Source organism: Pogoniulus pusillus, chromosome 21, assembly GCF_015220805.1.
Source record: "Pogoniulus pusillus isolate bPogPus1 chromosome 21, bPogPus1.pri, whole genome shotgun sequence".
Taxonomy (NCBI): Eukaryota; Metazoa; Chordata; class Aves; order Piciformes; family Lybiidae; genus Pogoniulus; species Pogoniulus pusillus.
Window position 1 is genome coordinate 9,212,848 of NC_087284.1, and position 24,150 is coordinate 9,236,997.

Below are 24,150 nucleotides of genomic sequence, written 5' to 3' on the forward strand. Positions count from 1 at the left end.
TAAATACAAGAATATGACACCTGAAAGTCCTGAAGTATTAACATGAAAGAGTCAGATACTTATGTTTCAAGGTCTTCAAATGTTATGCCATTTAAGTTTGGTTGGTGGTTTGTTTTTTTTAAGGATAAAACTTTGCATACAAAAGAGAGAAAATGTCTGGGCGATAAAAGTGAGGAGGAGGAGCAACAGGATCTTCAGTTCACATCTTCCTTGAAGGTTTGAAAGAAACCGGGGAGGAAAGCAAAGGTAAAACATGGAGCACATGTCTCTGAAGTACCATGGGGAAGGCTCAATCCTATTACAGCCCTCCTGAGGAAGTGTTAATCTTCTAGACAAAGAAACCAAGGCTCACTTTTCCCGAACTCATGTGTATTCTTGATTGCTTCTGGCTTAGTTTATTTGTTTCTTTAAGGCTCATCAAACCTGACTTTTTTTTTTCCCTCTGAACCACTAAAACTACAGTTGAAGTTGAAGGCAAATGGAAGCTGCTGTGAAACACCGCCAGGCTGCTTTCTTTTAGCAGGGGTGAATTTACAGGGCTGTATTTAGCCATTACTGACAAAATCCTGGCGTTGGGGAAATCAATAAAACAGCTCATTGGCCAAAAAATGCCGTTAGGATTTTCTTCTTGGATTAGAAAGTGCTGGCTGTGGTCCCCCCAAAAAACATAGGAAAAAAAAAAACCCATGAGACAAAAAGCCCATTTTTCAGGCTGACAGAAAAAAAAAGGCAGGGGAAAAAAAAAGCAGAGTGCTAGGAGATAAGATGTATTGATAAAATGTAATCCTTTTAGCTGGGAATCTAAAAGGATTCAAGGTTCAGTTTATATTTCTGGTGCTTTAGACTGCATTTATCACAACTAAGCCAAAGTTAGTATAACATCATGGCACTGTCTGTTGGGGAATAGTTACAGATTTATTAGGATTACCATTATTACTTCAAGGAAGGACAATCAAATCCAAACTCTGGCTTGGTTTGGGTTTTTTTTCTAATATTTTAGAGACAGATGAACAGCTTTTGGTTGGAGATCTTTTTTTTTTTGTAATTATAAAGAGCAATTACTGGTCTTGACTGAAGCTGAATTCAATTCCTTTTTTTGATGTTCTGCAGTGCACTTCTGAGCAGCGTTTGCAAGCTATGACTAGCATACAGCATCTGCAGTGCCTCCAACAAAACAGAAAACATTATTTGTAAGCTCACTACTACTAGAACGGCAGCACAGACACAACAAGTTTGGTTTTGCAGCAAGGCTGAATCAAATTCACAGCATGAGCAAGAGGAAAATCACGTTGCCTGAGTTATGATCAATTTCACCAGTTTCTGGGTTGTGGGTTTTTTTTTTTTCCACCTTTAGGTGTGGATTCATTACATCAGGATGTTTTTCATCACCTTCACCTTCTTGCAGGAAGGCTGGAAGGCCTCAAAAGCAAGCTGCCCCATAGGGCACTATGCATCATCTACGAAGGCAGACCCCTGTTCAGGAGGCCTTCAGGCTGAGTTTAAATGATGTAATGACGTTTTGCATTTCTTTTTCCTTTGTAAGCATCACTGATGCATCATTTGCCACGTTCACTCTTGCTCTTATTGACCAGAGGATTGTCTGTTTGGGGAATGCTTGCTGTTTTTCCCAGGGCTTAAACTTGCTCCAGTGCCGCGCACCGTCCTGCCTGCTGTCAAACAAGAAATGCTGCATGTGGCCAATCCATGGAGAAGCAGAAAGATTTGCAACCTCCATGAAGGCTCCACCTGGTATCCAAGACCAGAATCAAGACTTAAAAAACGCAGCAAATGCATTTGTTGTGGTGCTAATGCTGTTCTGCTTGTACACTGCAAGCTGCTCGGGTCAGTCATTAAATGGGGAAAAAAATGCACCATGGAATTTAGTTTTTACGTTAATTTGATTTTGTTAAAACAGCAAGGGGGAATAAAAATGATATATGAGAGCAGCTTCAGACATAAACAAGGAGCATAGCCCGTTTTGGACAGCCTCATCACGCACTGTCTATGGCACATGTAGCTTCCTTCATTTTGTTTGTTGTTTTCAGTTTAGGTTTTATGCAATTATATATCTATTGTGTGACAGGCCTGGCATGAGCGATCCCATTTACAGGAAATATTTCTGAGATCACAGGCCCTGCAGGCTAAATGCAAACACTGGAGCAGATGGTAACTGATCCAGTAGAGCTGTACCTAGGGGTGCTGAAAGGGGAAAAAGACTAGGAAAGTAAAGCTGCTAACAAAATAACCTTGTATTATTAAAAACTACAACCAAATCATCCCAGTAAGCAGCTAGAGATCTCATTAGGGATGCCTCTAACCGCTGCCATTGACCTGCTTGAGGGGCTGGGGAGCTGGAGGGAGTACAGGCAATGAGGATGCTTGGTTATAAAATTACTTTCTACCTGCTTGAGAGGAGGGCAAAAGGAGTGGTTTTTTTTCTGGTGAGTGATCACCACTGGACAGCAGCAACATCCTTAGAAGAGAAACACGAGCTAAATGTCAACCCAACGTTTCACACAGGCATTTGCTGGCTCTCCCTTTGGCACAGCCAGAGGATGCTGAGACTCATCCTGTGAGATGAGCTCCCTCTCCTTTCTGACAACACCATAAGCCCAGGCCTTCTGATGCTTCTGTTGAAGGGAGACACCCCTAAGCTGCAATGCATCTTATGTTTACAACTGCCCAGTCTGAGGCCAGGTCAGCACTGGGAGCAGGTGACCAGTGTAACTGCAGCAGCTGAATCACACAGGTAAGCTCAGGTGGTGCAAATGCTGCTTATCCTAGGGGAAGGTGATGATTAAGAAAGGGAACTAGCACTTTCTAGCAGCAAAAAAAACCCACCCTTTTGTTTGTAAAGCTGCATTTATGCTATTGTTATAAAGTGCTGTGATGAGAAAACAATTCAATCACAGACCTGAAAAAGCAGGTAACTCTGCCTCTCCCCTATATAACATCTATCACATATAATTTCTGACCTGGTTACTATGACAGCATCTCACTATAATGATGGCAATTTTGGTTTCAAATACAATGGGAAGCTCAGGGAGACTGGATGATAAAAGTGAGATTCTAGATCAGTAAATGGGAACAGCTGACCAAAGTTCTTGAGAAATACTGACTCACTCACAACCAGTGTTTTAAAGGTTGGTAACAGTTACATTACTTCATAAGGCAGTATGCAAAATATCAGCTTAAGTTACTTTATCTACTTTCTTTGCTGGTAAGGGACTACTTATGTCCACTTAACTTCATTAGTTGTACTATTTTGCCATTACTAAGTAAGGTTTCACAGAATCACAGAACCTTAGAGGTTGGAAGGGATCTCTTGAGATTGAGTCCAACTCCCCCCGTCAAGTCAGGATCCCCTACTAGGATTCACACAGGAACACATCCAGGCAGGTTTCAAAAGCCTCCAGAGAAAGAGACTCCACAACCTCTCTGGCCAGCCTGTTCCAGTGCTCTGTCACTGTAAAGAAGTTTCTCCTCACGTTGAAGTGAAACCTTCTATGTTCCAGTTTGTAGCCATTGCTCCTTGGCTTATTGCTGCTGACCACCAAAACCAGATGGGCCCAATCTGCCCCTCAGATAACTGTACACATTGATCAGATCTCCTCTCAGTATTCTCCTCTCCAGACTAAACAGCCCAAGGTTTCTAAGTTTCTTTTAATTTTGTTAAGCTAGAAGGGGTGTCTTGACTATACTTAAGTAATTTTTGGCACTTTCGCTCTTGTTCTAATCCCTTGGGGCTCTGTGGATGCCACTCCTTATGCTGCCATCCTTTAGTCTTCCATGGTCTTTAACAGACCAAACAAGCAGTGTTTGCTCAGATTCTCCTTGTGGGCAATGCTCCACATATCACAGCACAGCTCTCTGGACATCTTCTCAGACCGCTTGTCTGCTTTATCGCTAGAAGTGGGGCACAGCATTCAGCTGAGACGTCACCAGCTCTGTGTAAGGGTTTCTCCACACATCTTGCATCTCACTCCCCTCATGTGACTTTCCCATGTTTCAGAATGCAAAAATAAGCCTTGATTTACATGAGACTAACAGGATTCACAGAAACATTCTGGTTGGGAAAGACCCTCAGAATCACCAAGGCCAACCCATATCCCTACTCTACACATTACACCCTAAACCATATGCCCAAGCACCACATCCAAATGACTTTCAAACACATCCAGGGTCGGTAACTGAACCACCTCCCTGGGCAGCCCATTCCAATGCCTGACCACTCTTGCCATGACAAAAATTCTTCCTAATATCCAGTCTAAACCTACACAGTCGCAGCTTGAAACGCTCTCTAACATAAACCCCCTTGCTGCTGCAGAGCCTTGTTTAAATCAAGAGGCCTTCACACGGGTGAAGACATCCTCCTGAAGAAAGATCAGGATATGACTCTGTCACAATGATTACGATTTGTAACATTTAGCAGCTGTGGGTTTTTTTCATGCAGACATCATTTTTATACTTGAAACCACTCCTTTAATTTTTTTTGTTAAGAATACTTTGCTATTTTTTTTGTCATTGTTGTTTCCTGGACTGCTAAATATAGCCAAGTGGAATAACTAGCACCTCTGTAAACTGTTGGTCAAATGCCACACTGGGTTTCATTTTGCACTCTGAAAGGCCATTTAAAACACATCGGGCTTGTAAAAGCTCAAAATTTAGGAAATTATTTACATTCTGGGAATAACTTCTAATCGTTTCCTCAGGCATTTCTGCCTTTAATACACCTTACTGCTCCACCCACCAAATAAAAGCACGGCCTGAAAAATATCAGGTGTCAAAAGAAATGGCATTCTGAAGTAAAAAAAAAATACAATCGAGAAATGGAAAGCTGGAAAGGTTGCTCTGCCCTCCTGCGTGGTGAACAGCAGGTGGACCCCTCTGAGCTTCACTGGGGATTTCAGGCAAAGTCGGAAGGGCAAACACACTGGCAGCAAGTGAAGTCAGGGCTGCACTTACCCCTAAGAAGCTGAGTTCATTAATGTCATTATCTGGTATAAGGGCAAACCAAACACATCACGTAATTGAGAGCTGTGTTTCTGCCTGTAGGGGAAGTAAGATGTCCATCTGTCCAGTAGCGTCTACTTAACACAAGGTGTAAGACAGCAACTGGTATGGATATTGGAGGTAGAGTGTGAATCTCTCACTCCATCCAAACTCCCTCCTCCTCCCCGCCGCCCATAATGGAAAGCAGAGTTATGGGGGTCAGTACTGGAAAGCACAGTGAGTCACAGAATAACAAAACTTTAGAGGCTGGAAGCGACCTCCAGAGATGATAAAGTCCAACTGCCCTGCCAAAGCAGGATCCCCTAGGGCAGTTTGCAAAGGAATGCATCCAGGCAGCTTTTGAAAGTCTCCAGAAAAGGAGACTCCACAGCATCGCTGAACAGCCTGTTCCAGTGCTCTGTCACCCTCACTGCGAAAAAAATTCTCCTCATGTTGAGGTGAAACCTTCTATGTTCCACTTTGTACCTGCTGCTCCTTGGCGTATTGCTGTGCACTACCAAAAAGAGATTGGACCCATCCGCTTGACACTCAGTTATTTGTATACCCAGATAGATTTCCTCTCAGTCTTCTCTTCTCCGCATTTAGAGGCCTCTGCCACATCCTTTGACCCAAAAGAATGGAAGCTCTGAAGTCTCTTTGAAAATAAGACTTGCAGACCCACAGAGAATAAACTTTGCTTATTCAATTTTCTGTCTGCATTTCAAAGGAATTATCATCCCCACTTTGCAGCAACTAAGACGTTTGCTTAATGTCAAAGACTGAATTCACTTTAATCTAGATCATAGAATACCATGGTTCCCATTCCTGGGGTCAACCAGCTAGTATCTGACTAGGTCACCCCAATACATTTAATTAAAAAAAGAGAAGGTAAATCTAACACTCTGCATGAGAAGTGCTCAATAAAAAGTCATGTGAAAGTGAGAGAGGGAACAATAAAGAAGGCTTCTTAAGTCTCACTAACTTGGAAATCCAAAGAAGCAAAGGGCAATGCAAAGCAGAGTACAGAAACATTGGCACAGGCTGCAAAAAAACTTTCACATAAATGCTTCTGGCTTTTCAGGCACAAATGCAGCCCACAGGGTCTGACCATTGCTGCGGTGTGGGGTTGGGGTGAGCAGTTTTAGGGAGGCTCAGCAGCTTCTCACCAATAGCCCCTGCAGTCCTCAGTATCCGCAAAGGCATCACAGCTCGGCCAGAAGGAAGGTATCACAAAAATTAGGTAGAATGAATGCCACTCAAAATTACTTTCCATATTTTTCATCTCTAAAACCAAAGAGATGGGCTACAGGACCTGTCTAGACACACAGTGAAGAGAGTCTTTTGCAGAAACACTAACTGGCCTGTGCTGGAAGGGAGACTAGAGAGGTTTTGAACTATGAACTGCATTCCACTTCCAGGTGCCAATGAAATTCATAACACCAGAACAATGAAGATCTTTGCTAATTTTTTTGTGTTGCTGAAAGGGCTGGAGCTCCTCAGAAGAAGAGAAACACATGTTATTTGCAAAGTCCAGCTATTGCTTCTGTTACTATTGGCAAGCCAGCAAATAGCTGCCTGCCCAAACCCAACTGCAGCACCTCACATATGAGCACACAGGTCCCTGTACATTTAATATTCTTAAACCAACCCTGATCTCTGAATCTCTACTTTGAAGCAGTAGGAAACTTACAAAGATTTTGCTGAAAATATATATTCAACATCAGTTGTTGACAATTCCAAACATCAAATAGCCTCCTGTAGCTGTTTGGTTATTTAAACAAAGCTTGTTCAGTTTGCCTGCCAAGCTAAATGTTTCTGAAGTCACTCTTCAGACAACCACTAAGTAACATAAACTGTGAAGACAGGTCTTCAGAAGCCCCAAACGAAGCCCTGCAGCACATCCACAAGAGCCCACTGAAAGAATAGAGCTCAGCTTTATGTGGGATTACTGAAGAGAAGCTGTTTCTGAATTCCTTCATGAGTTGCCACTCCTGCTCTGCAATAAGAGTGCTTTGTTCCTTTTCAGCCAAAACTAATGCTGCAATACATTAAAGATTGCTCAGGAGTAACCTGGTCTTCTTCCAAAAAAAGGCTACTGGTTCATGGACTCTTTCCTCGATAGCTCCTTCTGAATAACATGCAAGTAGAAAACGGGAAATCTGTGTTACCAAAACTGTCTAGCTATGGACTAGTGAGATATGTTAGCCACTGACATGCAGTTTGCTGGGTACCAAAACATGAACAGTGAAGGTTCACTAACTCTCCTAGATGAGCTGTATAAAAGGCTGTTAGGAATTCAGAACGGCCACTGTAAAACCTTAAAGATCAAAGAGTGGAGTCCGTGCTGGCAGAGCCACCACAGGTCTCCCTATGGCAGCACCCTCCAGCTCGTATACAACCAAATCATTGGTGATTCTCACTGAATCACAGAACATTAGAGTTTGGAAGTGACCTCCAGAGATCATCGAGTCCAACCACCCTGCCAAAGCAGGATCTCCTAGAGTAGTTTGCACAAGGATGCATACAGGGAGGTTTTTGAAAGTCTCCAGAAAAGGAGACTCCACAGCCTCTCTGGACAGCCTGTTCCAGTACTCTGTCACCCTCACTGTAAAGAAGTTTATCCTCATGCTGAGGTGAAACCTCCTATGTTCCAGTTTGTAGTTGTTGCTCCTTGTCTTATTGCTGCTGACCGCCAAAAAAAGATTGGCCCCATCCACTTGACATCCACCTCTCAGATACTTATAGACACTGATGAGATCTCCTCTCAGTCTTCTCCAGACTGCATAGCCTCAGGGCTGTCAGTTTGTCTTCATACAGGAGATGCTCAAGACCCCCAGTCATCCTCATGACTCTTTGTTGAACTATCTCCAGTAGGTCCCTGTCTGTGAACTGGGGAGCCCAAAATTTGATGCAGTACTCCAGATGTGATCTCACTAGGACAGAGTAGAGTCCCTTCACTCATGTCCCTTGAACTCTGCACACACAGGATCCCTCATGAACAGTCTTCCTGCACAGAAGCACTTCCTCACACAGAAAAGAAGCAATTTATTTTGCATGCAAGTTCAGTCTCCATGCACTTAACATGCAAACAAGTAAATCAAAATTAGTTTTCCTAATCTAATTCTAAAGTGCATTGCACAAGGAACAGCAAGGAGACATACTGAATAGCTAAGCAGAACAGAATCAAAACTGGTTTGGGCTGGAAAGGACCTTTAAAGGCCATCTAGTCCAATCCGTCTAGTTGTACGAGGAAAGGCTCAGAGAACTGGGGTTGTTCAGCTTGGAGAAGAGGAGACTTAGAGGGGATCTTATCACTGTCTACAACTACCTGAAGGGAAGTTGTAGTCAGGTGGGGATCAGGCTCTTCTCCCAGGCAACCAGTGACAGGACAAGAGGGCATGGTCTGAAGCTGTGCTTAGGGAGGTTTAGGTTGGATATTAGGAAGCATTTCCTCACAGAAAGGGTGATTAATCTCCAGAGAAGAAGACTCCACAGCCTCTCTGGGGAGCCTGTTCCAGTGCTCTGTGACCCTTACAGTAAAGAAGTTCTTCCTCCTGTGAAGTGGAACCTCTTGTGCTGCAACTTACATCCATTACTCCTTGTCTTAACCTGTTGGGCATGTTTCTTTTGATGCAGTCGGCTTTCTAGACTGTGAGCACAAACTGTTGGCTTGTGTCCAACTTTTCACCCACCAGTAACCCCAAGTCCTTCTTTGCAAGGTTGCTCTCAATGAACTACAGTTCATACATTTTAGATTCATACTTTCTTTTCCTACTCTTGCCTCTCTGAAGATCTTTCTTAATTCAGCAGTTAGCCACATACTCACTTCCCTTCAAGACATTCCACAAAGGTTTGTGGATGTGTAATAAATGCACAAGTCATGCCCTCTAGAAGTTGCACTAGTAAGGGTAGGGCTGCATTTCAATCAAAAGAACAATAACTATGCACTTAAAGAACCCTTTCTTAATGGGTAGGGAGCTGTGAACATTGTTCTCCTGCATCTGTGCAATGTGGTCTCTGTCAACAAAAATCTAATGAGTCTAAACATTTGCATGAGGAAGATGTGGGATACCTTTCACAGGATTACAGGATGTTAGGGGTTGGAAGGGACCACGATAGATCATTGAGTCCAGCCCCACTGCCAGAGCAGGACCACAGAATCTAGTGCAGGTCACACAGGAACGCAGGAGACTTCACAGCCTCTCTGGGCAGCCTGTTCAGTGCTCCATGACCCTTACAGTGAAGTTCTTCCTCATGTTCAGGTGGAACTTCCTGCCCTGTAGTTTATACTCATTGCCCCATGTCCTATCACAGGGTGCAAGTGAGAAGAGTTTGTCCCCTCCCTCTTGGATCCCCAGCCCTCAGATATTTATAAACATCTATTAGATCTCCTCTAAGTCTTCTCTTCACCAGACCAAAAAGCCCCAGGTCACTCAGCCTCTCCTCCTGTCTGCTTCCCTGTTTTATGCACCTCTAAAACCACAAAGGCAGCTCTACAGCACTGTTGATAATCTCATCACCCAGTTTTACCAACCTGCCCCTCCAAACTCCCACACAGCAGAAGCATCCACTTTGTACCCACATCTTGCATGGAAGAAAGCTTGAGAGCTACTGCTACACCCACAGCTGGTTTTCCACGAATCTGACTCAGCCTAATTGTTTCTTTGAAGACAGATCATCATTTTCCTGTGGCCTAATTCAGGCTTGACATTAAATACACATAAAACTAAAAATGGAAAAATTGCTCACAATTGAACTTGTAAAATACAGAACCTATTTTTCATTAAACAATTGCCACTTTTTTTTTCTCATACAGATAGTTTCCTATCTCAGATGGAATAATCTACTCAGTTATGAACTCCAGCACTTCTGACTTATAGCAAGTAGGACACAATCCGAGGTGAAACAAAGACAGCTTCGGCTCTGACTCAAAGCGTACCAAGGTCAAATGACAGTCCACTGGGATTGGAATCACACCCACAAAGGACTGGAATCACTCCCACAAAGGACTGCAGACCTTCTGGGACAAAAGGAGGTCCTGACAGAAGAGCGTAGAGGCAAATAGCAGAAGGCCAATAAACACTGGCCTCTGGCTGAAAATGAGCAACTGTTGGGTGTTAGGATAAGCCGCTAAAATAATGCTGCTTACTGCCAGTGAGTAAGCAGTTTCAGAACATGCTTAGCAGAAGGAATATTATACTAGCAACACACATGGTTTTGAAACATGAAACAACTTCAATTTAGCAGGAGAAACTGAAGTTGCGGTATACTCAATAAGCTGTTTGCTTCAGACCTCAGGACCCAAGTTGCACCCAGCTGATGACAACGTGAGGAGGAACTTTTTTATTGTAAGGGTCATGGAGCACTGGAACAGGCTGCACAGAGAGGCTGTGGAATCTCCTTCACTGGAGACTTTCAAGACCTGTTTGGATGTGTTCCTGTGCTCTTGCAGGGGGGTTGGACTCGATCTTTCAACCCCTAACATCCTGTCATCCTGTGGTGATAAGACCTCCACACAAAGACCAGCAATAAGAAGCCAGTAAAATACCCCCAGACAAAAAGTCATAATAGGTCCTTGCAAAACCTGGGTTTTCCATCCATTCCTCAGGACCATCCCCTGGCACCATACCTAGCATCAAGCTATGCATTTGCCTGTAGACCATGACCAGCTGCCACTTGCCCATTCCTCCAAGAAACCATGTACCCCATCAGGTCCATCTACCACTAACAAGAGCCTTTCTCACATGGCAGATACACCCTAATAACACTTCTGGAACTTATCAAATTTCTTGCCATCCTGAGACACCTAGAATTTAGACTTCAACCAGCTCACACAATACCAGGGGCTTGGATTCAGGCTGTTTCAGCTGCAAGAATGAGATATAACTATTGTTTATTATATTTAAATAACACTTTATAACCATAGTCACAAAGTATGCATGCCCAATGCAGATTATATGAAGACTGAGGGGTGATCTCATTCATGTGTATAAATATGTAAGAGGTGAGTACCAAGAGGCTGGAGCCAGGCTCTGCTCAGTGATGCCCAATGACAGGACAAGGGTCAATGGGTGGAAGCTGAGGCATAGCAAGTTCCATGGAAACATGAGGAGGATTTTTTTTTCCTGTGGTGGTTACAGAACACTGGAACAGGCTGTCCAGGGGCATTGTGGAGTCTTCCTCTCTGGAGGTATTCAAGACCTGCCTGGATGCATTCCTGTGTGATCTGGCATAGGTGATGCTGCTGTGTCAGGAAACTTAGACTATATGATTTTTTGAGTTCCTTTCCAGCCTCTCACCTTCTGTGATTCTATTATGTTTTCCCACATCCACGGCATTCCTGGCCATACCTGCAATACTGATCTATAAACATCTTTAGATCTGCTGCCCACAGAGTGCTGACAAGTGCTGTCTTTCTTCCTCTTCATGCCTCTCTTACCTTTTGAGCTTCAATCACATCCAAGTGGCATCATCACATTTGAGTGACTTGGACAATATTACTCCACTCATTCAAGAACAACTTTAGGAGGACCAGAAACAAAGCGTGAGGCATGGTAGCATCCTCAGGGATGGCAGACAAACTAAACATATGCAAACATCCTAGCTTTGCATGGGGGAAGTGCAGACCACTCCAGCTGAGCCTCCCTAAAACTGAGAGGTGTTTGCATCTCACCACACAAGCAGCTCTGAGCAGCACTTGCAAAACCAGCCCTCAGCTAATACTGGAAATGCAGGTTGCAGCTGGTTAGGCTGCTTCTGGAAAGCACAGCAGTGCAAGGAAACGTTCTCATTAATAGAAAGGTTTTCTGGGACCGCACAGACAGTTCTTGAGACCAGTCAGTACAAGGCACAAGGCTCTCATCTCTGCTGCAGCATCCTCGTTGCCCTGTTTGTTTCACTGCTTTAGCTGAGTGCTGGCAAAGTGTTGACAGGGATTTCTAAGGGACACTTTGAGTCTAAACACATTGTTGAATCCAGGCCCTTGGTAGTTGTTTTGTTGCACAAGAGAAAGGAGAGAAAACATGCATGAAAATCCCACTGCAAGCACTTTCCCAGGACACAGGCACAGCCACCCGAAGAGCTGAAGCTATGCTGGGTCCCATGCTCTGCTCATGCACCAACTCACTCACACCATCCCTCCAGCAGCCTCCAAGTGACCACCGAACTGGGCAGCACTGTTGCATTTTTTCAAATGGTGACTGTGTGGGAGCTGATCAACATCTCCATTCTCCTAGTGCAAACACCCTGCTATGCTTGGTCCTTGATTGTGTCAAAAACCACCTGGGCAGATTCAGAACAAACACAATCTATGCCAAGGGAGGGGAAAGGAGAACCAAATAAAGATGCAAACAACAGACATTCCACTTTGAGACTAATTTTCAGGTCTGAACACAGAATGTAAATATACAATACACGATTACAAGATCACAGGATGTTAGGGGTTGGTATGGACCTTCAGAGATCATCGAGTCCAACCCCCCTGACAGAGCAGGACCATAAAATCTAGCTCAGGTCACAGAGGAATGCATCCAGAGAGGTCTTGAAAGTCTCCAGAGAAGGAGACTCTACAACCTCTCTAGGCAGCCTGTTCCAGTGTTTTGCGATTGTGATGGTTTGGGAGTTACCTGTCCCCCCCCCGAAATTAAATCACCCAGACTAAACTCAGCCAGCTGGAAGTTAAGGAATGAAGCTTTGTATTCACAGCTTAGCACAATGTAAGAGCAGATATTCACAATATATTACAAATATATACAGCTATATGCAGAAATACAAAAGTTAAAGAAACACAACATCTCTCCCAGAAATAGGAGTCCTCAGGAGGGGCTCCCAACCACCCTTCCAACTTCTTTCCACCCCTCTACCTTATCCCAGAGTCTGCCTTATGTGCAAGATGAGTTTGGATGAACGGCAAGGGGGGTTAGAAGCAGAATGATTGTGTTAAACAGCAGAAGCCCCAGGCGGAAAACACAGACACCAACTCCAACAAATAGAGACATTCACTGTCATATTCTATGTTTATGCCCTTGTTTTTATACATCTCAGTGAAACTGTAATTGCAGCAGACATCACCAATGTATTTCTTTTCACAGCCTATAATCTATTTTTTCTCATTAAAATATTCCAATTAGCCTCAAACCAGCATAGTGACCCTTACAGTAAAGAAGTTCTCCCTCATGTTGAGGTGGAACTTCCTGAGCTTTAGTTTATGCCCATTACTCCCTGTCCTATCACAGGACACAAGAGAGAAGAGTTTGTCCCTTCCCTCTTGACTTTCAGCCCTCAGATATTTACAAAGATTGATTAGATCTCCTCTAAGTCTCCTCTTCACCAGAACAAAAAGCCTCAGATCCATAGGCAGAAGTTATGATGCAGGCAGAAGTGAATTTCACCCTCTGATACCTGCTTTGTTTTTTTTTCCCCCCCTTGTTGGGCTCAGTCATTTAAAAGGAACAACTTTCCCCTTGAACTCTAATCATTTTTGAATGAATTATTAAAAAGGCTGACTTTACAAGCTGGTTTCCTTTTATATACAACAGCATACAAATAAAAGAGGAAACTGATTAAACGGGGAACATGACAGTATTCACTTGACAGCATACTCTGTAAAAAGCAAATTGGGCATGTGTGGTGCACATGTGCACATCTGTGGGTGAGGAGGGGTGGTCTCTTTCTTCAGCCTTCTCTACAACAGCCATGTGCTGTTCTGGCACTTTTTAATTTTAACACATCCAGCTACTATGATATTTCCCTTTGTTTTTTAAAGCTGGTTAGTGCCTCTTTGAAGAGATAAAATATTTTCACTTGTATTTACATTTATTTCTATACAGTCATTTTGAAGTAATGGAGCTTAAGTTGCATTTAACCTCAAAGAAAAAAAAAGACATCCTAGTGATTGTGGAATATATAACTTATTCCTTCTCTAGACTCTATTAATAATAGAAAACCAAGGGATGCTGCCAGCTGTCTTTTGAAAAGTCATAGCAATGAGATGCCTGTGTTTTGCAATTTCATCTACTTATTCAAGACTGATAAAAGATAGCTTTTGAAGTAAATTATAAGCATGCAGGATCTTGAAGTCATCAAAAAGGAGCACAATAGCTAAATATGCCTATTTTTGTGTGAAAGCAATCACATTTATAATGGGGTGGATACAGCAAGGAGGGGAACGGTTCTCCCATAACTCTGCTTCCTAAAGCAGAGCTGCTCTTGGAGTGGGTGGACACAGAGGACCAGCCATGGGCTTGGTGTCTAGCTACTGAATAGGCTGAGGCTCCTGCTGATGACAGGGGAGCCAGAGCCATCCACCTCTCATGACGGCCTTTCTCACCTGTGTTACCTCTGCACCAAAGGCTTTGTTTTGGAAGAACAATTTAATACAAAACCAGCAGGCCAAGTTCCCTTAGCTCTGTGCTTCCTCAGCAGCAAATCTTTCTCAGATCCCTTCTGCCCATTTCTGTGGAGGGCATACACGCTCAGCAACTTACACTTTGGTCTGTATTAGTTACTACTGGCTTCCCATAGGAATTTCACAGAAATCACAGAAACATTCAGGTTGGAGAAGATCCTGAAGATCACCAAGTCCAACCTAAATCCTTACTCTACACCCTAAATCATATCCCCAGGTACCACATCCAAATGGCTTTTAAACACATCCAGGGTTGGTGACATTCCAATGCCTGAATTTAATTTTAAAACTAACTAACAAGGAACACAAACGTATCAGCCAGTCTGCTTTCAGAAAATTACAGATCCACACAAGAGCATGGTGACAAGATGATTCTGAACGAAAATAACACCAATATAATCCAAGTCTAGGAAATTATTCCCCTGATATTATAGTCACAAAACACTAAGGCTGGTTTTTTTTTGGGTGCAAATCAGACTGAATTACACAGAATTGTCAGGGTTAGAAGGGACTTCAAAGAACATCCAGTTCCAACTCCCCCTACCACAGGCAGGCACAAACTCACACTAGATCAGATTACTTAGAGCCCCATCCAGCCTGGTCTTAAAAGCTTTATGGATGGGGTTTCCACCACCTGTCTGGGCAACATGTTCCAGTGTCTCACCATTCTCATGGTGAAGAACTTCTTCCTAACATCCAATCTAGATCTACCCACTTCTAGTTTTGCTCCATTCCCTCTATCACTATCCAACACCTCAAAAAGTTCCTCACCAGCTTTCTTGTGGGTCTCCTTAAGATACTAGAAAGACACAACAAGGTCTCCTCTTCTCCAGACTGAACAATACCAATTCTTTCAGTCTCTCTCCATAGGAGAGGTGTTCCAGCCCTCTGATCATCCTCATGGTCCTCTGGACATCCTCCAGCATGTCCACACCTTTCCCGTAACAAGGGCTCCAGAACTGGACACAGTACTCCAGATGGGGTCTCAGCAGAGTGGAGCAGAGGGGGAGAATCACCTCCCTCACCCTGCTGGCCACACTTTCCCTTGATGCAGCCCAGGATACAGTTGGCTCTCTGGGCTGCAAGTGCACACTCGATGCCTCATGTTGAGATTCTCATCCACCAGTACCCCCAAGTCCTGCTCTCAGTCTACCTGGACACCTAGGGTGTTATCAGTTATCTCCATAAAACTCTGCTACATTCAGAGGATCATTACAAACCTACTCATCACTTAATGCCAGCCGAAGCTCGCTAGGAGTGGCGGTGTGCTGCCTCGTCCTGACCCTCAGCACCAGGGTGAGTTCTGCCTGCACTGAGCAGCTGGAGGGGACACACTGCCAAGCGATACACCTGACACCAAGCAGGCAGATCATGTACCAAATTACTGCCTAGTGGCACAGAGCAGGCAGCAAGTATCCTCTGCAGCATGCGATCCCACAGCCTTGAGTGACACTCGCGTTCAAAGACTGCTTGCCAAGACACTGACTGCTGCACTGGGCCCTAGGGTGATACATCAAATGTTCACATGCACTGACAGATGTTTATGTTGGTCATCCGGATTTAACTCCCATTACATCATTTACCAAGCTACTGATGCTATCATAAACCATTAAACAAGCTGGCAAAGGAGACTCCAACACAAATTTGATTCCCTTGTGGTATGAGGGCATTGCACTCCAGACTGCATCTTGCTCGAGTCAAATTGAACAACTGTATCGATTCTTTAATTCATCTGAGTTCTGTATGAAAAAGAGATTCTTTTTTCTTTCTTTTTTTTTTAAAGATCAAATTCATTCACCATTTGACCACAGCAGGATGAATGAAAGGTATTAAAAGGTAACAAGGGAGGATCAGACTCCTAATGACAAATTCTTGGTATAAAACAAGTTTTGTACTTAATTAAGGAGCCATTTAGGCTGGGATTCATTTCAGCTACCCTAATTCCTGACTGTCTACTGCATTCAGTGCTTCCAGTCACTTCTGGTTTGTGTCTGGACTATTTTAACACCCTGAAAATTACTGAAAGTTTTGAGGGAGCAAATTTATAAGGAGAGGAAGTCCATACTGGAAATCCCTGGAAGTTTTGATGGAGCAAAATTATAAGCAGAGGAAGTCCTCAATCTAGTGTGTACCTAACATGCTTGCTGCCCGTCACTGAAACACAGTCTTATTATCAAGCAAAAGAGGTTAATTCTAACCTCCATGACTGCCTGCCTGGCTGCTTGCTTGTCATTATGTGTGGGGAGGGAAGAGGAAAACACTTCCCACATCTTGTTTTCAGCTTCTAATATATTTTTGTATTTTCTAGTGGCGGGTTTTGCTTGGATGTGTAATCGCTGTGGAATGGCTACTATACCCTTGCTACACTGCATAATACTTTCCCTTCTGCCTTCTGTAGGATTTCTCATGAAAAGAGGCACTTTGTGTTTTTGGCCCTAAGGACAGAACATCATGTACAGACTCCAGGAAAAACTCAGTTAAAATTAAAAAAAAATCATTAAAACTTTTCCACTACTTAAAAAATCCAACACATGAAGCACTACTGTATTTCTTTTTGCACACATGACCTCATAGATAGATGTGTGCATCCACACACACACAAATGCATTCAGTTTTCAATTTAGCTATTTATAGAGCTCTATAATTTTCCCTGGCTCAAGTTTCAGTAAGCCTTCCCTAATGGAGTTCAGTTCACACGGTTTCACAGCCCCTTCATTCTACTTCTAGTTCATACACATGGAACATCCCCTCCCTTATCCCTGATGCCTCCTTGAATCCCACTTAACGTTTAGCCAGCTAAACTGGCCAGTTACTTTAATGAGCTCATCAGAAAAAACAGTCAGTTTTCTTCCTTCCCAAGGAGACGTGTGCATTTTGTCAGTTTTTCTTGAAGTCTCCTAGGGGCAAAACTCAGAGATGCAGTTTGTGTCCATCTGCAACAACCTTTCTATTGCTGATGTAACATTTGACGCACATCTAGAGGGTTTTGGCAGGGAGTCGCGTGAAGGTCTTCCAGCCACGCTGTGCTCTCCAAAGTAAGAGCAATGCAAGGTTTGGGAACGTTTGAGAGTCATGGAACCTTCCACGGAATCGCAGAATGGTAGGGGCTGGAAGGGACCTTGAAAGATCATCCAGTCCAACCCCCCTGCCAGAGCAGGATCACCTATAGCAGATCACACTGGAATGCATCCAGGCAAGTCTTGAATATCTGCAGAGAGGGAGACTTCACAACACCCCTGTACAGCCTGTTCCAGTGGTCCAGCACCATCACGGGGAAAAAAAAGTCTTCCTTGTGTTTCCATAGAACTTCCTATGCCTCAGCTTCCACCCATTGCGCTTTGTACTGTCACTGAGCATCATCAAGCAGAACCTGGCTCCATCCTCTTGGCACTCACCCTTTACATGTTTATAAACATGAATGAGGTCACCTCTCAGTCTCCACTTCTCCAAGAAGCACAGCCCCAGCTCCCTCAGTCTCTCCTCATAAGAGAGATGTTCTATTCCCTTAATCATTTTTGTGGCTCTGCACTGGGCTCTCTCAAGTAGTTCTATGTCCTTCTTGAACTGAGGGGGCCCAGAACTTGACACAATTCTTCAGATATGGCCTCACCAGGGCAGAGTAGAGGGGCAGGAGAACCTCTCTTGACTTACTAACCACAGCCCTTCTAATACACCCCAGGATGGCGTTGGCAGCCTTGGTCACGTGAGCACATTGCTGGCTCACAGTCAAGCTGGCAGCAGTTCTGAAAGATGGGGCATCCCTTTCTTTTCTCCACTTCCAATGAGACAAGCAATAAGACTGAGCAACAAAACTGAAGTGTTCGGAGACCCCAAAGCATGGAAAGCCTCTGCTCACATTGGAGTGAGTCTATTCCCTAGTCCCCTCATATTATAGCAAACTGGCTTGTCCCAGCATGAAGAACTCCCCTGGCTGATCTAGGACAGTTGAGCCTGGTCGTACTTCATCTTTTCCCATTCCCTTTCCAGCTGTCCAGGCTGGGAGGCAAGGCTGAACTGCACCTCAACCCAAACAGCATGAATGCCCACTGAGAGCTAAACGTCTGCTTGATGTAACTTCCAGCAAAGCTGCTTTTTTCTGGTGAGAACTCACCCCCCACAGCTGTGTCAGGGTGCAGCGCTGGAGCACACAGGCACACACAAAAACAAGAGAGAAACAATTGATTACTCCCCCTCTCTGCTTTACAGAACTCAGCTCCCTTGGGCCCGAGGCATCAGGCCTGCATAAAGGAGAGAGGCAGAGCTCAGAAAGTTAAAAAAGCTATTAAAGTAAAAAAACTCATGAGACAGATACCAGCTTGCTGTCAGACTTTTTAGAATTGAAGTGTTGACTGCTCAGAATTTATGTCTAGATTTTTCTTAAGAATGCAATTTCCTGGCACATGGTACAAGCTGCTCTAGACCTGCATGTCAGCACAGCAGGCATTCTGTTGCAAAGGTTATTATGGAACTATTGAATGTTTTCAGGCCAAATTAAAAGGGAGGAGAATGGAACACTTTCCCTGGATAGGTGGTGGTTGCATTTAGGTGGGTTTGTTTATAAGGAGAATAAAAGCTACAGCTAAATATAAAAGCAGATATATCATAATATTGTCTGAGAACTTGAATAACATGCCATTCAGCCTGCACGCTGTGGAAAGAACATGAAGGTCAAGTCTAAAATAAGATTAGTGGCTGTTTGACAATAGAAACATGTAGGAGGTAGAACAGGAGAATTTTCCACATTTTTTTAAATGACATTTTTCTTTTTTTTTTTTTTTTAAAGTAAAAAATTCTTTCCTGCCTTGAAATGGGTCTGATGCAAAACCTCACTGAACTTTGTGCAAAACATACTACAGAACTCAGTGTGTTTTTGATCAGCTCTCTGGCAAACCTGCATTAGTCATTTGTGCCAGCTGTTTACTTTTTGCATTACCTTCAGCTGGGAAAATGAAACAAGGATGCTCTGTTTCACTTTCTGCTTCAGCCCTCTCATTCTGCTTCTTTGGAAGTCAGTGACTTCAGGGAGGTTACTGCTACCTCTCTTAAAGATAAGCACACCTGGGTTCACAGTGCTGGGGAGCTAGCAGAAAAAAGAGGGAAAAAAAGGAAAGAAAAATTCTCAAACCACTACTTGAAGCACTTTATAAAATCCAAGGTGTTCCTTTTTCATGTTGCTCATCCACCAAATCCTAGGGTGAAGGTATGGTGTCAGGACTTGTCTTTCCCAAAGTGCCACCAAGGCAGAGATTTCAGTCTCTGGCCTGTGGCAGGGGTAGTCACCCTCCAACAAGCCATATAGGAGAGTCAGGGAACATGCAGCCCAAATTTTGACAGAGACCTCTAGTATACTCTTTCAGTCACTGACAGCAGAGGTACATTCCTTTTTCCTCTCCAATACTCCCTTTTAAATGCAGTTACAGACACCTCCCTGTAAAAGAAGTTACAAATGGAGCCTTGTAAATGCCACAGTCCCTCTCCCCAACAACCCCCCTAACAAAACCCCATGACTTTGAAGCAAAAGCAGACACAGAAACTAGCACAAGGCTAATAAGGTCTGAAAGCAGTTGCCCCATCTTTCCCATGAGCTGTGGCAGATAGCCCACATAGTTTATACAGCTAATGTTCATTGCCAGCAGGACTCAGGATTTCCAGGACAAAAGGTCTGGGGCAGAGAAGGGAAATGTTGTGGTACAGCATCCTCTCCATAGCTCCCCCAACTTGTCCCTGTCCTCTGGAGACGCCTCACCAAGGTTCAGGAAGTGGATGAGGGCTGTCAGTTGCCCACTGGCAAACCTCGGGCCCACAGCCACTCTTTTGCTACCAGGCATCCCCGTCTTTCAAGTGGGAGCTCATATCAAAACAAGACCTGTGGTGCTTTCTTATTTCTCAAGAGCAAAAGATGCTTCTCTGGAGCAGCAAGGGAAGGGAGGAAGGGAAAAGGTTTATTCAGAGGAGGACTTGTTTCCTCTGAAGGGCCTCTGATGAGGCTGCTGGAGAGGCAGAGCAAGAAGATGGTGCTTTGTACTGCACCAATCTTGGTGAAGCAGGGGTCAGAAGAGTCCTCAGGCAGATTCCAGTCAGAGCCTGATGTGGGGCAGGGGTGCTACAGGGAGAGGTCCCATTCAGATCTGTGTTTATAGCCCCTTTTGCCTGGCCTCCAAACCTGGGGACAGACACTGCCAAAATTAGTATTAAACCGAAGGTTGGCACGTGATGGTTTTGACCCTAGCAACCCCACTGGCAACTCAGTATTGTTCTGGTCTTATTAATACAAATTTGCACATTGTCTAATGGACCTAAAGGGGAGGGGGGAAGGGGGAAAGAAAATATCAAACAAACAAACAAAAAGAAAAGGTGGTAGGCCCTAAGGAAGGAGAAGAGGAAACGGGAATGCTGCCATTTTTTTTCTGAGAAATGGCAAAATAAGAAGGCTGACTTCCTTACAGAGCCAGAAGTAAAACTAGTCATTGCAAAATTATTTCACATCTAACTTAATCATCCAGCCTTCAGCTCTTCATGGCAGGCCTTTGAGAACCTGAGCCCTCTAGCCAGACTGAAGAGATCTTGTCAAACCAGCCTGGTAGGCACCCCGATCACAGGAAACTTATTTTAACAGGACCCCAATACTCCCCCAAGGTGCTGGTCACAGTGAGCTTTTACAGTAAGGAGGAGCTGCGCCCAACAGAATTGTCTGAACTACAGAGACAAGGGATGCCTACATGCTGCGTTTCTCCACCACACTTGGAGTCTTACGTACAAAGAACAGTCAGTAACACCAAGCTGCCACAGTTCCACTAAATTTTTCTGTTGAGAGGAGTTTCTTTAGGGATCAAAATGTCTTCAAAACTAAACAAACTGGCTGTCCATCCCTTCCAAGAGAACAGGTAGTTTATTCCAGCTGTCAGCGGCTGCAAAACAAACAGCTCCTCTCCCACTGTCAGTTTTAGCTTCAGGCTAGTTATTAAAATTAAACAGTTTCATTGTGAGAATGATGTATTTGTGTCTGCAGGGGGAAGAGAATGGAGCAGAGAGGGGAAAAAGAAGTAAGTTTTCTAAAACAAACCCTAAGCCTGTTTACACAGCCTAACAGCATGCCAGTGCTGCCTCCTCCTTCAGCCCCTTAAACTGCTACAGAAGTCCCAGCCTGCAGGATGTGCTACCATGCCCCCACAGCCCTTTCTCAATGGCTTGAGGAAAACAAAATAAGTTTGGGTTGTTGTTTTTTTTAAAAAAAAAAGTTTAAAATTCCAACTGCTTGCAGAATAAATACAGTACTCCCTTGGGAAATAATAACTTCAACGGGTAAGAAAGAAGCCTTGACAGGATGCCCCACCGTTTGTGTCACCCAGGCTGGAAAGCAGAGTGAGGATAGCAGCTTGTCTCATGGCCCTAAAGCACCAGAGAGGCTCATCAGCACACCTCCAGGGTTAAGGCAATAGCTTCGGCGGCTGCAGCTGACCAGCACCAACTTCTGGAAAGCTGCTGTAGCCCTGGTGGAACACCACCATCTCTTGCCCACACAGGCAATGTCAGAGGGATATTGGTAATAATATAGGTTTCCCTTACAGGAAGAATTCCTAGAGAAGCTGAGGAGCAATTCCAAGGCAAATCCCAAGGCAGCCTCACTTCAGTTGTCCACTGCTGTGCAGAAGTACAGCATGATCCTGTTTTGGATCTGCCCGCAAGTTCACTGCTGTACAAGGCTGGATACTCGCAGAACCACAGAACGTCAGGGGCTGGATGGGACCCTGAAAGATCATCCAGTCCGGTTGGATGAGCACGATCATCTATAGCAGATCACACAGGAACTCATCCAGGCAGGTCTTGAATATCTGCAGAGAGGGAGACTCCACAACACCCCTGAACAGCCTGTTCCAGCATACCATCACAGGGAAAAAAAACAATCTTCTTTGTGTTTCCATAGAACTTCCTATGCCTCAGCTTCCACCCATCGCACCTTGTCCTGTCACTGGGCACCACTGAGTAGAGCCTGGCCCCAGCCTCCTGGCACTCACCCTTTACATACTTATAAACATGAATGAGGTCACCTTGCAGGCTTCTCTTCTCCAAGAAGCACAGCCCCAGTTCTCTCAGTCTGTTCTTGTAAGAGAGATGTTCCATTTCCTTAATCATCTTTGTGGCTCTGCACTGGGCTCTCTCAAGCAGTTCTATGTCCTTCTTGAACTGGGAGGCCCAGAACTGGACACACTACTCCAGATGTGGCCTCACCAGGGCAGGGTAGAGGAGGAGGAGAACCTCTCTTGACCTACTAGCCACAGTCCTTCTAATGCACCCCACTCTTGGTTTTAGAGTCTGTATTGTAAAAAAAACAGCTATTGAGCTGTTAAGGATTTCACACATTCAGCCAGGTGCCACCACACAGATTTTCTACTGCAGGAATTTTTTGCAGATAGTTGTTAGCTACTGCATATGCATGAACAGACTCCAGGCTGCCTCACTGGCTGGCAACTTTGACTGCCACCTGATAATCAAGCAACCAGCTTTACTCCTGCCTTGCCAGTACACCCTCCACCCTTCCACTATGCTCCAGCCCTGCAAGGAAGAAAGTCTTCCTTTCACCCAGGCTTTGTGGCAGAGCTACAAAAAGCCCCAGGTCCCTCAGTCTCTCCTCACAGAGCAGTGCTCCAGCCCCTTGATCATCTTTGTAAGCACTACCTTGGACTCTTTCAAGTAGATCCCTGTCCCTCCTGAGCTGGGGAACCCAAAACTGAACACAATATTTCCAGGCGAGGGGGAAAGGGCAACAGAGAAAGGAACAAGTCAAGCTGGAATCTCAAAATAACATGGGCATTAGATGTCTTTCTTGGTTATATTCAGGACCCCTCACATCCAGCAGCAGACTGGGGGTTAGATATTCAAAGAGCTTGGTTTACTGCAGTTTGCCAGATGACCTCAGGACAAGGGCTTTGGATATTTCTAACCTTGGACTAAAATTTGTAGACACTTGGAACACAATATAGGATGTGCTTCTGTTGCAAACGAGGGAGTTTTTACTTCATAGGGTCTTTATGTCATTTTTCACTTGAGCTGTGTGTATGTTCCTGAGATGTTGAACAGGTTTTACTAATCTCTAGCAACTAAGAATATTATTCTGCTAATGCAAGTGCCAACTCCTTTACCACTGTGTGTGAATTTGGGTTTGAATTACTTTTAATTTATTTTTTTTCTGTAGGAAAAAAAGATGAGGAATAGCCTACTCTCCTACATTTCATAATACACAGCCCGAAGATGCAATAGATATTCTGAAGAAACAAAGCTGGCAATAGTTATTCCATCATAAAGACATGCTACAGGATGGTCCTGTACCACAGCGGGAGGTGTTTCACTGGCCTGCCATTCAAAGTCCTATCCTGAATTATCATCAGTGACTTGTGTAAATTTCTCCAAGGCATGCAACAGGAATTTTGTCTTCTAGGCCTCAGCTCAGCAAGGAAGTTATAACTAATTTCAGCATCATGGTCAAGCCCAAATGATTTACTACATTTTTTAAAAGGTGTTAAAAGTTCTTTTTTCTGCCTGCATCTGAACACTTAATGAAACTCGTGAATGGAAGCACAAGAATACAGGTATATCATAGATACCTTCTACAGACACATACAACACAGCTCCTTCCCCTGAAGTGCCACAGCCAGCTTTGGAATAGTGAGAATGGAAAAGGAAGGCCAAGTTCCTTCTTGAAACACCTCATGAACTGTGCTGATACACAAAGGAAAAACACTGCCATTGTCAGT

General features: G+C 44.1%; 1 protein-coding gene across 7 annotated transcripts in view; it reads right to left on the reverse strand.

The window, feature by feature from the left end:
- BCL2 (BCL2 apoptosis regulator) overlaps positions 1-24,150 on the reverse strand; it is a 127,186-nt gene that overhangs the window by 90,903 nt on the left and 12,133 nt on the right. Inside the window, exon 2 of one of the 7 annotated variants that reach the window (XM_064160858.1) lies at positions 20,338-20,561. The exons of 5 other annotated variants lie outside the window; for them this stretch is intronic. In XM_064160858.1, the coding sequence (XP_064016928.1) occupies positions 20,502-20,561 (60 nt within the window). In that variant the 3' untranslated portion in view covers positions 20,338-20,501. Of the gene's footprint in view, positions 1-20,337; positions 20,562-21,323; positions 21,402-24,150 lie in introns of those variants that run through there. One more of the 7 variants, XM_064160859.1, reaches the window with a different exon arrangement.